This window comes from Erigeron canadensis, chromosome 1 (assembly GCF_010389155.1).
Source record: "Erigeron canadensis isolate Cc75 chromosome 1, C_canadensis_v1, whole genome shotgun sequence".
Taxonomy (NCBI): domain Eukaryota; kingdom Viridiplantae; phylum Streptophyta; class Magnoliopsida; order Asterales; family Asteraceae; genus Erigeron; species Erigeron canadensis.
The window spans coordinates 28997059-29012821 of record NC_057761.1 but is presented as its reverse complement, the minus strand read 5'-3'; the positions used below and the strand labels follow the sequence as shown (position 1 = coordinate 29012821).

General features: G+C 30.6%; 1 protein-coding gene across 1 annotated transcript; it reads left to right on the top strand.

Moving 5' to 3' along the window:
- Positions 1-8565: 8565 nt before the first annotated feature.
- Positions 8566-15576, top strand: LOC122585038 (cytochrome P450 90A1). Its single transcript, XM_043757139.1, has 8 exons — positions 8566-9198; positions 12302-12451; positions 13223-13477; positions 14477-14563; positions 14672-14750; positions 14846-14952; positions 15075-15193; positions 15296-15576. The coding sequence occupies exons 1-8, from the start codon at positions 8671-8673 to the stop codon at positions 15390-15392; spliced, it is 1422 nt and encodes a 473-aa protein (XP_043613074.1). The 5' UTR covers positions 8566-8670; the 3' UTR covers positions 15393-15576.
- Positions 15577-15763: the final 187 nt, after the last annotated feature.

The following is a 15763-nucleotide window of genomic DNA, read 5'->3' as shown; positions in this document are numbered from 1 at the left end:
TCCATTGACCAATCCCATTACTTCAACCGTGTAGGAACTAGAAACAATCAGAATATCCCTAATACGCGTTCGGCTTAATGGCTTTGAGTGACTTAAAGAAAAGAAATGTTAAACAAGTTTGTAAAGAATGAAGTTTGAAGCCGATAGTGACTTGACGTGTCTATTGGGGGACCTCTTTGTTAGATTCTCGTGAACGACATTACATGTTGCAACTTTGTGACAAATGGTCTGGACCAAAGCATACACGAAGCTTGTGCTCAGTCCGCACCAATCAGCAAAATTTATATCTAAATTTTTTTATCTATGATTTAATAAAGCTATCGACTCCCCATAATATTAATTGCTAGTTTTGCCACCAAGACTAAGGAAGTGTACTTACATGGTTTAAAGTGTTCTTTGTCTACTACTAATATAATATGTTGCACAATGCATGAGCTATCTCATGTATAGGGTGTTACAAATTTTTAAAACTACAAAATTAATCCCAAAACCAATGGATGGTACTGAATCTTATGTTACCAAGCCACAAGTTTTTCTTTTCCGATTTAGTTAATCGAACCAGAAAACTTTCTATTTAGTGGTTCGATTTATGATTTTGGTGACGAACGAAAAACAGAAAAATCAAAAACCAATGAAACTTTAATACTATTATACGAGTATACATGTATATATGTATACACACACTTAGCTAACAGACATAAACCTACCGATTTTATAAAACTTGTATACCTAGTATTATCTGTACTATCTATATAAACAAACTACCCCTCCTCATTCAACTCTCTACCTTTGAATTACCTAATATACCGTCTACATTTAAACTACCTCCACACACCTTATCCCTGAAATTCCAAGATTACACTTAATAAAAAAAACCCTACAATTACCTAAAACCCCTATTGTTATAAAATCCCCATTAACTCTAAAATTATTGTTGAAGGTATTGCTACGGATAAGAAAAACTTTATAACTTACGAAATTACGAACTAATTATGTCCTTTGTATATTCGTATTAAATTTTAGTTTTTGACTATTTATTTTTTTTAATTGCCTTGGTCTCCTCCCCTACAATTGTAAGTGGTTATTTTTCATGGTTAGTGTTTGCACTTCATTATTTTTTACACCTAATCCGCAACTTATTTTTAGTATGATATATACGGTTGGATTATGCATTGACGCATCCCATGAAAGTAAACTGAACGCTATAAACCGTTACGGTGTCTAAAGCGTTATAGACCATCAACGCTGCAACGCGTGGGCACCACTTTAGTTATCCTAAATGAGCTTCTAACTTTTGAAATCGTTTTTTCCTCGATTACATAAATTAATATACTAGTGGACGAGGGCCACACCCAATTTGGGCCGCAGGCATACTTACGATATGGGCTCAAACTCTTGAATTACCTATATAAAATTTGATGTTCAATCTTATTTCGAATGGAGTCATCGAGGGCATTACCCCCACATCTAATAGTGTAGATCCTCCCATAACTAAAACACCACATAGATAGTTACCAACTATCGATCCACTAAGTCATGACTAATGTCTATCATAAGTTCATTCTGTTAAGTTATACATATACATATTGTACGTATTATCAAAAACATATTAGTAAAGTAAATTTAAGGTTATACAATGTTTGGCTATTCTGATCTTTAGTTGGTAAAAGAATATTATTTCTGCCATTTTAAAGAAAAAAAAACATTTCTAGTAAATTTGGTCGTGTTTACACTTCTATCAACATAATTTTCACCGATTGGGCGATTATACATCTAGTTAATGAAAAAAAGCAATCAAATATAATAATGAATACTAATAAATACTTATAATGTCGGGGTAATGTCGTGGGGTGGGGAGAGCAAGAAAGGCATTTCATGTGGGTTAAGTGCACAACAAAGTGAAACATACTCATAAGTCATAAGAATCATTGCACAGGCAACAACCACAAAGGTAAAAGAGAAAATAATAACTCATGCATATATATATATTTTTTATCATTATTTATCAAATATCTTTAGTTTTTTGTTTTTTAAAATAAAAGTCTCATTTTCATGTTTGCTAGAAAATATATCTTATTTTCTTCTCTCTCTATCTCTCATTAAACTGACTTTTAAGATATTTTTATTTGGATTTGTAAATAACTCTCTTTGAAACCTTAACTCTATCCAAAGCTAACAACCTCAAAAATTTTGTGTAATAAATGAGTGGTATTTCAGTTTTTTCACGACGGTTTTGAACCTTGGGAGACCCAAATTCAAATTCTTAGGGAGCTATGTTTATTCCTATCAATCCTATCAATCGTTCAAAAATGAAGAAAAATATCGTGTATAGGAGGAAAGGTGTACGTAATGTTTTGGTTAGAGATTAGGGGTGTTCGTGGTTTGGTTTTTACCCAGTTAAACCGTAAACTGAACCGTTTAAAAAACTGAAAAAAACCAAACCGTTTTTGAATTAGGTTTTAGGTTTGGTTTGTAGCCGAAACCAAATTATATATTTGGTTTTTGGTTTGGTTATGGGTTTATGATAATGAATTTGGTTAAACCGAAAAAACCGAATAACTTATATTCCTTTTATGTATTATCAAAAATATTTAATACATATATTTTTTTTTGTATGGATAGTTATTAATGTATTTTTTACTATTGTTTTCTATTTGTTTATTAAATTGATTTCTTCTGAAATTAAAATAATTCAATTGACAAACAATGTAAGACTTGATAAAAAACCTTTAATAAGGAAAACAAATAAGAGTTTAGTTGTTTCAGTTATGTTGCTTATTTATTCATATTGTACTTGAAGTCTAAATTTACTATTTCGGTGAAAATTGAAATTAATTTGGTTGAAACACAATCTAGACAAACAAAAATTGTAAAATTGTGAATTTGTGTTTTTCATATTTGGTTTGTTCGGTTTTAAACCGAAACCGAACCAAATTCTAATTTGGTTTTTGGTTTGGTTTTTTCATTTTGAATTAGGTTTTGGTTTTGAAAAACAAAAATAAAAAAAAACCAAAAAACCTGAACCAAATAGTCCGAATAACCGAACACTGAACCGATGAACACCCCTATTAGAGATATAGGCTCAGATCTTGACAAATTTTAGTGAAGAAATATAGCTTGAGAATGATGCTTTTTCAAACATGAATTTTATATGGGATACGTTTTAAGGGGGCGTTTGGTAAGAGGGAATCATTGAGAATGAAAATGTAATAAAGAATGGAAATAGTAGGAAAGAGAATGAGTATTTGGAAAGAAAATAATTACATTTTTTGGTAACAACAAATAATGATAATAAGAGAAATATAAAAATAAACAAATCAATATGAAATTTTTTTTTAACAAAAACTAATTATAATATCATAATATAAATAATTAAAATTAATAGTTAAATACATGAGAAAAAAAAATGTAATTTGATTTCATTCTCACCATTTTGGGAGGAATCATGAGAATGGAAATGATTCTCCCTTCTACCTCTTCATTTCCATTCTCTTGTGTAACCAAACAAGGGAAGTGATTCTCATTCCATTTTCACCCTTCTCATTCCACCCTATCAAACACCCCCTAAGTATCAAATGATATATGGAACCAAAAAAGTTTCACATGTTTATATATTTAATTGTTTTTTGTAAAGCTCCATAATTCCATTAATCAAAAATAAATGAAAAAACAGCTGACTGTATTCATAAATGTTTAGCCCCACCACACGTGCCACTAACTAAACCAACCAAAAGAAGGCAATAATGCGATTTTAATTTAAATAAAGTTTGGGAGCAATACGGAGTATAAAAAAATGACATATCTTCTTAAATAATTTTTATAAAAATCTTTACAACTATAAAATCAATTGGATGTTTAAGGCTATGTTAACTCGCTAGTACAAAAACTTGTTTGTGACAAAATTCTCCAAACCTCCACAACCAAGGGGTAACATGGAAGGCAAAGGGCCAATGCGCATTTTGAAATTTAGATTTTGTCATTTATTTATAAGTTTTTCATGGTTTTTTAAATTTTTTTTGTAAGTTTTTAACATTTTGTCCCTTTTTAAATTTTTCAATTTTGCCCCTTTTTAAATTTTTCTATGTGATTTTTTTTCTAGTATTGCCTCTGTCTACAACCGTTGTCAATACCATATATCTACAGTCAATCACACCACCACAGCAAATATCAACACCACAAGATACACTTGGCCGGATCTCTAAATCCTGCAACCACCTTACAGTCGTCGTCGTAACCATCATCTTATGGTCACATTTCCACCACAAATATCAGCACCATAAAACTATACTTGGTTGCAATTAATCAACGATGGTGGTGATGCTTGAAGTTACTTAATGACAGATGATAATGATGGATACGTTAAGTTTATTTAAGCGTTTAGACTATGAGCTCCTCCACTCACAAGTCACAAAGTGTTTCATGACAATATGACATTCAATCATTAAGAAGGACATTCTCTCATTCCCTTGGCGTGGGGGAATGCCTCTAGAAAACATTTTTTTTTCTTTTTTTTAAAATTGTTATATATAAATTCTTTTTAATTAAAAAGAGGAAGAATTCAAACCGCAAGACGCGTTAAAAATTGGACTGGGCACGCAAAATAAGGGAGCAGAACGTCCCCGAGGCCGAGGTGGCCGGGGCATTCCGGGTGAAAAAAAGGGGTGAAAAAAAGGGGAAGGAACAAGCTATTCCGTGTAATCTTACTGCGTTTGAGTAAACTTGTTTTGAGGTTATAGCTAAACTCAAACTACAATACATACGTTAGTTTGTATCATTGAAAAAGTAAAGAAGATATCGTTTTAAGAATGTATATTTTTTGGGAAAAGTGAAGGTGTGAGACAGCACCACCCAACTTGGGTGAAATCCCCCTCACATGTTAATTTTTTTATCCATAATTTTATAATGAATAAATGATGGCCCCCCATGCTTTTCATGGATTAAAAAATTAGCATGTGAGAGGGATTTCACCCAACTTAGGTGCCTAACAGCACCACCTTCCCTTCCCCATATTTTTTCAATACATGTAACATCAAGTATACATAATGCATAAGTTTGACAAGAAAATGAAAATTTGTTAGTACCAAAAGTATTAATGTCTTTCCGACACTTTATAGTAGTTTATAATTCAAATGACTCTTTTTATTGTACACTAAAAACCATGAATATTTATAAAAAAAAGGTAATGAAGAACCTAGCCCGAATAAGGTGTCGCTTTGGAAGGTATAGTTTGGTTTGGAAAGAACGGAAAGTTGGCACCAAGGTACGTGACCTTTTTGAAATTATTGAATGGATTGGTCCCGTAGCTTATCATTTAAGACTGCCCCAGGAGCTAAGTAGGATACATGATAACTTTCACGTATCAAATCTCATGAATTGTTGGCGAATAGGATTTTGCATGTATCGTTGGATGACATCAAATGACAAATTACAGTTAAGAACCAATTGAGATCATGGATTGAGAATTTAAGACATTAAAATGAAACAAGATTCCTATCGTCAAGGTACCTGATGGAACTCAAAATGAGGGCCAATTTACCTTGGAGCTAGAGGATCAACTGAAAATCGAATATCCACATTTGTTTGATGTTATAGATTCCAACAGTAATTCCAACTAAATTTTGAGACGAAATTTCCTCAATTGAAGGAGACTGTGACATATCAGAAATTTCCTCAAATGAAAACATTTTTTTTTTGCACAAATTTTCCTCATTTTTTTAGACATTTCCATGTCAGAAGTCCATCCCTGAAATTTATGATAAGTGTACAACTCTTTAATGACCTTAACGAAAACCATTAAGGGCGTTTGGTTCGCGGAATTCCCTAGAATTTATGGGAATTGGAATATGAATTTCAATCCTTTACCATGTTTGGTTGGGACATAAGATGAAATTGGAATTGTAAATTTTCCTTTGAATTCTCTAAAACATGGAATTCAAAATTCCTTCAAGATACGGAAGGAATGTTTAACATTCCAATGAAATGTGTATAAATTACCAAAAAAACCTTCAAATAAACAAATTATTATTATTATTATTGTTATTATCATTATTAATATTAGAAATTCATAAAATTAGTATAAGTTATTATTATTGTTGTTGTTTTCATTTATTATTATTAATGAAAATATTATAGATATTGTAAATAAATTAAAATAATAATAATACAATAATATTATATAAAAATAATAAATAACAATATAAATAAAATAGTATTATTATTATTATTATTATTATATTATTTATATTATTATTTTTATATTTATAATAAAATTATATAAAAATAGTGAATAATAATAATATAAAACAATGTTATTTAAAAATAATAAATAATATTAATATATATAATATAATAATATTATTATTATTAATATTTTTATATATTTATATTATTTTAATTTTTATATATTTAGTATAAAATTATATAAAAATAATGAATAATAATATATAAAATAAAATATTTATATTATTTATATTATTAATACTTTTATATGTTTATACTATTATTATTTATATATATTTATAATAATATTTTATAAAAATAATAGATAATAATATAAAAAATGTAATAAAAAATAATATCACATTTTTTATATTATTATTATTTTTATATATTTATATTATTAATAATATTTTCATTATTAGATTAATAGCTTTTATATTTCTATTATAACTATTTATTATTATTTTTATCATTATTTTTCTTATTATTATTATATTAATATTATTTATATTATTAACATTTAAATTTATTATTACTTATATTTAAATATTATTAATATTTATATTTGTTTTATTATTAATAATGGGTATTCTTGTCATTTTTATAAATTAATTTCAGATTCCTTCAAATGAATTCCGTTGAATTCTGTCAACCAAACAATAGCAGATTTTAAAAGTTTCAAATTCCAATTCTTTCAAATTCCAATTCCTTTGACAGATGTCAATTCCTTCAAAAACATTCTGTGAACTAAACGCCCCCTTAGAACTATGTATATATATATATACACACACACATATATATACAAGCTGACCCAGCCCTGACCCAACTTGACCTAGACTCCAAGGTGACCCAACCGAACTCAGACCCCAAGTTGACCTAACCCAACCCCAAGTTGAGCCAACCCAGAACCCAAGCTGACCCAAAATCCATAATCTACATTTGTGTTAATTAATGTACATTTGTGTAGATAATTATGTGTAGATTGTATCAAGCTGACCCAACCCAAGCTTACTCAACCCATCTGATCAAGCTGACCCAACCAAAGCTGACCTAACCCAGCTGATTAAGCTGACCAAACCCCAAACTGACCCAAGCTGACCTAGACCCCAAACCGGCCAAACTGATCCAACCCAAGCTGAAAAAGCTGACCATGCTTTACAAAAGTTCAATTTATTTACAATTATGGCATCGCACATTTTTTATTTTTATTTTGACACATGTTGCGTTCTAATTGGCCCATAAGACCTCATCTTCCTTCTCTCTTTAAGACACCTTCTTCTAGGATATCTACCATATATATATATATATATATATTGTGGATAATGGTCGATGGACACTTTTTTATATTTGTTTTTGATATAAAGTAAATGGCATTTGTGGCTTTGTGGGCACAACCTTACTCTGATACCTTGAAGAAGGTTTGATCTAGTGGGTTTAATGCGTATCTTATGCGGCCATGTGACAGAACATGCTACCACATTAAAACACTTGCAACTTTATACTAAAAGGGAAATGTTAATCACATTTATTTTGATCATTCGGTGGTTTACATCATTATATTACATGTGTATTACATATCAAATGTATCGTATAATATGTATTAGCTTTAATATTATATTTCATACCTACATAACATATCATTGTTGTATTCGTCAACAATACCGACGGGGCAATGACCCATGAAGTGATATTAACATCTGGTGGTCGAGCATGTCTAGTTTAATGGTTTGCGGGATTGCGCAAGATTAAAACTCGCAACCTTAAGCCGTCCTATTAAAAGTTTCATGTCAGAGATTTTAGCTTTGATCTAGCTATAATCTGTTAATTCAAATTCAACTCACATATTTTAATCAATACATGATCAATTAAGCAGTTTGATAGGTTGATAGGTTGGTTACAAGTTATGTGCATTAGTTTTAGATCCACTCCATTGGTTTGAGTATCTAAAAACGTACTAGTGTACTACTCATGAAGTTGGAGTTGCATTTTATAAATAAGCAACAAAATGAGAAGTTGGCCTAACTTATAATATAAAAGGAAAAAAAATAAGAAAAACGTAGTCCTCGCTCCTAACGCATTTTGTCAAAAGTAAGTTTAACATATGGAGTAGATGATAATGTTTTTACTAGTAAAGAATTAAGTACATCTTTCCATACGATACATACATACAATTTACGATACAAACTCTGAAGAAGAAAAACTCCAAAATAATGCCGACATAAATTTCTGCCCTTTCCTTGTCTTCTTTTTCCATTCGTTTCTTTCACTTTCATGTGTCACCCATTCGTGCGGTTTCTCTACATTAATGTCCTCTCACTTTTCTTTCTCTATCTATTTACCATTACACACACACACCAACTATGTGAAGAAAAATAAAAAGAAGCAAAAGAAAAACCAAACACTTCATTACTTTCATAGTTTCATCATCTCAACCAACCAAAAAACATTTGTATGGTTACTATGGAACTATTCTCTCTAACTATATTCATTACTATATCTCTCTTTACCATAGTAATAATTTTGTACATATTCCGTACAACTAACAAAACCCGTATGCCACCGGGAAGCACCGGTTTCCCGGTGATTGGTGAAACATTTCAACTTATATCGGCATACAAGACTGAAAACCCAGAACCGTTCATTGACACACGTGTGTTGAAATATGGGTCAGTATTTACAACACACGTGTTTGGCGAACGCACTGTGTTTTCAGCTGATGCCGAAACAAATAGATTTATTTTGCAAAATGAGGGAAGGCTTTTTGAGTCAAGTTATCCTGGTTCTATTGCTAATTTAGTTGGGAAACACTCTTTGTTGCTAATGAGAGGCAGTCTTCATAGGAGAATGCATTCTTTGACTATGAGTTTTGCTAATTCTACTATAATTAAAGATCATTTGCTGGTTGATATAGACCGGTTGGTTCGGCTTAATTTGGATTCTTGGAATGGTCGGATTCTTCTCATGGAGGAAGCCAAAAAGGTATCAAAAAATCTTCAAATTTTTTTACAATTACAACGTACTTTTTATATCTATGTTTTATGTTTTATACTAGTATTACTCATAGCACTTTATTATAATCTACTTACTGGATTGAAATGTATAACTCTAATTCTAGAGAATGATGAAAGGAATACTAATTTTTGTTTAAATAACTGTATACTCAAATTGATACTTATGATGAAATTAAAGACCAACTTTTAATAACTACCATACCATCCTTCTCTTTTTTAATGCCCATGTTTTTTATTTGAGGTAATGTTCATTTGCAAAAAACCTACATACAAAACCAATTAATTTTACCATGATACTCTTTACACAAGTTATAATAAAGTATTAAGTAAATATTAAGTATAATAAAACTGGCATTTTACAAAGTAAGTAACATGCAGTCATTATAATATATTTTTTTAAGTATATGTTTTTAATATGTGGACTTTTAAATTTGAAGGGAATAGATTGTAACAAAACAAACTACAATGAGTAATATGATACATGTGTATACACGTATCATTTTTTCTATACCACCCGTATGGTCGTATTAAAATGTGAGTCGACTCGGTATGAAATGGTCGAGGTTGACAAGTGGTCTGAGTTAGGAACAAAGTTGACACTTTGATGGTGACGGATTGTCAGAGCTAAGTTTCATGTGGGTTGTTTATTCTATTTTAATATAGTTAGCATACTAAACAAAGAGAAGCGATACTTTTATAACTTTTATAAAGAACATATATGTTTTAATGGTTTGTGATCATTTTAAAAATTAAAGTTTTTGTAAAAACTAAAAAATTAGCTAAAACACACTGTGATTTGAATTTAACATAATGTGTTTGTAATTTTTTTTAGAAAACACATTGTGTTAAGTTTATATTTCTGATTTTCACGCGCTATCAAAAACACACTGTGATTTGAAATTTAACACAATGTGTTTTTATTGTTTTAGAAAACAAAATTAAAACACATTGTGTTAAATTCAGATCACAGTGTGTTTTGGTCATTTTTCTAGTTTTCACAGAAATTTTAGTTTTCAAATGAACATTTCACATGTTTTAATATCTCATGCATAAAAGAATAGATAAGTCTAACAATCTTATTTCAGTAATTTTTTTTAATTAATTTTATTTCTAAATTTTTTTTATATGTCAAAGCTATTCTTTTACAAGGAATATTTTATCTCTTAAATAAATGTTTATATTATTATTCTCTTAAATAAATGTTTATATTATTTCTTCGTACAATGTAGATAGTCATTTATCTTTTAAAAAATTGTAGAAAATTGGGCTAATTAAGCGCCTAAGCCATTGCATTTTCGGCATATACATATGTTCTTTTTCCTTTCATTTTAATTTGGTCATTTAAATGACCAGTATCTCTGCTTAACAAATAAAGTAAAGTAACTCCCAATGCCGTCTTCTACGGGTTTTGGTCCCAATACCGTTTTCGACGGTGTATGGGGGAGGTTGATATGTAGATAGCCTTACCCTTACCAAAGGTAGAGAGACTGCTTCCAGGTAGGGGTGAGCAAAAACCGAACCGGAAAACCAAAAACCGAAAAAAACCGACAAAACCGAACCAAAAAAGCAAAAAACCGAACGAAATCCATTGGTTTGGTTTTTATTTTCTAAAAACCGGACGGATCGGTTCGGGTTTCGGTTTCATATGCCAAAAAACCGATCAAAAACCGAACCAAACCAAACCAATTATATATTAATTTTGTTTTATATTTATATCATATTACATTTATATTTATTACTTATAATTTATAAACATATTAATATATTTAAACTTTTTGTCTTTTTAGTGTACAAATCTATATAAATTATATGTTTTAGATGAAAACGTACAAGAAAATCAATTAATTTTATAAAAGTTATAACAATTTTAACACCTAAATAATATAATTAGTTAATAAAAAGCATCTCTATATTTTAAATTCTATATCATAGTTTTTTTTTGTTAACAATTGAAAATTAAATTTATAACATAATAAACAAAAAAGTAAAAAAAAATTATAAAAAAAACGGAACAAAAACCGAAACCGATCCAAACCAAACGAAAAGCCGACAAATCGACAAACCGAACCGAACAAAAACCGAAACCAATGGATTTGGTTTTCTAAAAACCGAATAGATCGGTTCGGGTTTCGGTTTTAGCAAAAAACCGACCCAAACCGACCCATACGCACCCCTACTTCCAGGTTCTACCATAGGTTAGAAAAGAACCTTCAGCCTTACTGAGCATGAGGATCGAACCCATGACCTCTGTTTCCAGAGGCATGAGCTCTAACCACTGATCCAACCCAATTGGTATTCTCTGCTTAACAAATGACATATCTTAATATAATATTTGTATTTTAATATATGGACATATTTTTTTAGAGTTTGGCCTTTGATAATGACATATATCTTAGTCTACTATATTTGAGTAAGTGGACATATTTTTAGAGTTTGTTTTTTAAAAATGATATTTATCACTATGTGGACATAGAGATTGGTATTTTTACATGTATATATCTTAGTCTACTATTTGAGTACGTGGATATATATATTCATTTTTTCCACATAAATATTTAGGGAAAAGTGACGGTTATATATCAACATCTACTTAAATTTTTTTTTTATAAATAAAACAAATTCTTTGTACTTCAATGTAAAGAATAAAAACTAAGTCAGAATTTAATCTTCCATGTTATAGATTTATATATTGCTATGGTATATTTCTTTATTACTCTTAATAAAAAATATAACTGTTTACATTCTTATGCCATTTTTTTAAATTTCTAATGAGATTGAATATCATATTACTGCCATTGTAATTAGGAATGGGAAATATGAAATTCATTCTTTGTAATACTAATATAAAGTAATGTTTGGTCATATGTAGTCTGTACAATCCCATTCTAGTTATAACAACTACTTCAAATTATTAATAAAGTAGAGGAAGAGGAATCATTGTGTTTATTCCATTTCATGTGAAACTCCAAAAAGTGGCAAAGTGGGAATTATCAAAAACATGCAATAGGCTTATATTCTATAGTGATTAGTAATATGATTTATTATTAATAGCTAATTAATAACTTGTGCAGATAACGTTCGAGCTAACATTGAAACAATTATTGAGCATTGACCCGTGTGAATGGTCAGAAAATTTAAGGAAAGAATACATGCTTGTTATCGAAGGCTTCTTTTGCATTCCTTTACCATTCTTCTCCTTCACGTATCGTCGTGCCATTCAGGTACTTATTACTTTGACATTCTTATGTTAAATTAAATCTAGGAGATACAAAATAAGTATCAATCATTAAGAATCAAATTGTGTTCATTTAAAATGAGACAAGTCACATGTATGGTTTTAGTATCATGGTATGGAATTGCCTTTATGAGGGAAAAATAGAATATTAATCACGTAACTATGATTCTTAAAATTAGTAACAGATCCTAATTTCTTAGCTATATATGCCTTTGAAAGTTTGAAGTTAGAGAGATTTGGCTTTTATACACGAGAAAAAAATCTGATAAAACCCGCTACATCAAAGTTGTATGTACACAAGTACACAACATAATTTTGTCATACAAACCAGGACAACAAGAGTATCAAACTTTATCTAGCTAGTTATATAATGTGTGGTAAAAAAGTTTATACATGTTATGTATGACTATAATGTATATATATAGTACATACATATTACCAGTGGCGTGCCCAGAGGGGGGCAAGGGGGGCTATTGCCCCCTTCAAAATTAACCATTTTGCCCCTTTTTAAATTTATATTTCATTAATTTTTTAATTTTGCCCATCCGATATTTTTTCCTACTGGTACCGCCTCTGCATATTACCTTGTATATAAATTACTTACTGGTCATCCAAAAAAATGCTTTTTCTTTATTTTTTTTCGGTGGTTTGATTAAAGAGTATCAATTTGGTAAAGTAGTTTGGTTGATAGTTAGAATATCTATGTAAATTATCAACGCAAGACTTTGGTAACTATGGTGGTGTTATTTATGTCAAGGCAAGGAAAAGGGTGACAGAGGCATTACATTTGGTGTTGAGAGAGCGGCGAGTAGAGAGGGAAAGAGGGGTTAAGAAGAAGGATATGTTAGCGGCATTGCTTGACAGTGATGGTGGCGATGTAAAATTTCATGATGACGAGATTGTGGATTTTTTGGTGTCTTTATTGGTTGCCGGTTATGACACTACATCAACCACTATGACCCTCGCCGTTAAGTTTCTCACAGACACTCCATCAGCTCTTGCTCAGCTTAAGGTTCGTATAATATCTATCTTTACATCATACATTGGTGACAAAATGGACTGGTTAAGATTTAAGAATAACAATAAAACAAGTCCTTTTTTAATTTTTCAAGTAAGGTATCATTATATGAAAACGTACATTTTAAATAGTACTTAACTAGTTAATTAAATCTATACATTAAATTTTACACTGACGACCAACGTCTAAAGTAATTTTTTACTACTAATTAACTCAAACTTGAAGATATGTCACTATATCATACAAGCATAGACATGAAAGTAGTTACTAAATGGGCCAAAAAGTAACCAAAAGTAGTGTGCAAAGGTGATAAAAAAGTCACAAGTTTAATGCATAAAACTGGAAAAAACAGAGAGAGCAGAGGCATTTGTTACAACATTAGATGATGCAAAATCCGCACGCCCTCTTCCTTTACAAAGTTATTTGTCAATGTGTGTGTGTGTGTATGGTTATGGCAATTGTGGGGCTACTTTTGTCCATTCATGGCTAGGCTACAGTGCTGCTGCCAACTTTTTTTTTTTACACGGCAAAACTCTAAGACCATTCACATTCGTGACCCAAAATATGGGTTTATAGGTTGTTCAAAAAGTAAAAGAAAATAACATTTTATATTTTTATTGAATATATAAGTGTCCTCCAACTTTACAACCGGTCGGAAAATAGGTTGGTAGGTTGCAACCTTATTTTGCCCATGTGTTATTTTATGACTGGTGATTTTATATACTCTGTATTTGCTTAGTTAAAAACATAGTTTAGGTTGAGTTGTTAATGGGTGTAAAAAGGTTGAGTTAGGTTGGGATGTTAAAATGGAAGAGAGATAATTTAATTCTTTCTTTTCTTTTGTCAGAAGAGACAAAATACCGCCAAGTGAACTTAAACCACACTGGCAATTAAATGATAAACTGGTGTTTCTGTGGTGTGAATTCATATATTTGAGTTTCGCATTCGTGTTTGCTGACACTAAACACTATTACTCCGATCATATATGTATAGGAAGAGCATGACACAATAAGAGCCAAAAAAGGCACAACGGTGGCTCTTGAATGGGACGATTACAAGTCCATGCCTTTTACACAATGCGTAAGTTCCCCAACGTTTTTGTTTACGCTGAATGCTAGTTAACTTTTACATCATGACGTTTTTGTTGACGCTAAATATAAATGAAATTGTACTGTATTGTTTTCTCAGGTGGTTAACGAAACATTGAGACTCTCAAACATAATTAGTGGTGTCTTTAGAAGAGCAATTACCGACGTAAAAATCAAAGGTACCCGTGGATCATATATAGACTGTTCTGAATCGTACGATGCTTGAAATTTAAGTATACAGACTATTGATCTTCTTAATTTGTATTGTAAGCAGATTATACAATCCCAAAAGGATCAAAAGTCTTCACATCACTCAGAGCAGTTCATCTTGGTCAACATAATTTTGAGCACGCTCGTGTTTTCCATCCTTGGAGATGGCAGGTTTTTAATTCTCGTCTATCTTCCGGCAAAACATTAAATACAATCATTTATCCCCTTTGAGTGACATATGGTTATGTAACAAAATACAAAATAAATACTATTTTATAATTTTTTGTATATAGAAAACTTCGGAATCAATGGATTTCATGCCATTTGGAGGAGGACCAAGGAGATGTCCAGGTTACGAGCTAGCCAGGGTTGAACTATCTCTTTTCCTTCATCATTTCGTCACTCGTTTCAGGTAACTTGTGGAGCTTAAAATAAATATGCGGTTCCATCTAATTGGTAAATGGTACAGTATCTTTTATCTATATGCATTAATGTATTCGAACTTGTATTTCAGTTGGAAGCCGGCAGAAGAAGATAAGTTGGTGTTTTTTCCGACGACAAGGACACAAAAGCGGTATCCTATCATCGTGGAACAACGTAATGTAGTATGATAATGTAAAGACTAAAGAATAGTACGTAGATATAGAAATCTGATTCTGATCCAATGGGTTATATATGACTTTGATATTGATATAGTTAAATAGAAATGTATTAAGGATCGAGTATAAATGTACAATTTTAGGACGATAAACTTTGGAAGATCCATCAACAATTATTATATTTCAGTTCTTCAAATTAGGAATACTGCTAACACATATGTATTTGATTAGATAAACACAAATGCGAAATAACCCTTTTGTTTGGTAACATTTTCTTAGCCCGTGTGAATTTATGAGAAAATTAACAAATATGGTAGAGTAAACGCAATCTAAATCATCAACAAGCACACACAAACACAAAATCTCTTAATGTGAAAAACCTC

What these genes read in the sequence shown, in the direction of transcription:
- LOC122585038 (XM_043757139.1), top strand. Translation starts at nt 8,671, where the DNA reads ATGGTTACTATGGAACTATTCTCTCTAACTATATTCATTACTATATCT. An exon ending in CCATGCCTTTTACACAATGC is followed by an intron (nt 14,564 to 14,671) that starts GTAAGTTCCCCA and finishes TTGTTTTCTCAG; the next exon opens with GTGGTTAACGAAACATTGAG. An exon ending in CATTTCGTCACTCGTTTCAG is followed by an intron (nt 15,194 to 15,295) that starts GTAACTTGTGGA and finishes CTTGTATTTCAG; the next exon opens with TTGGAAGCCGGCAGAAGAAG.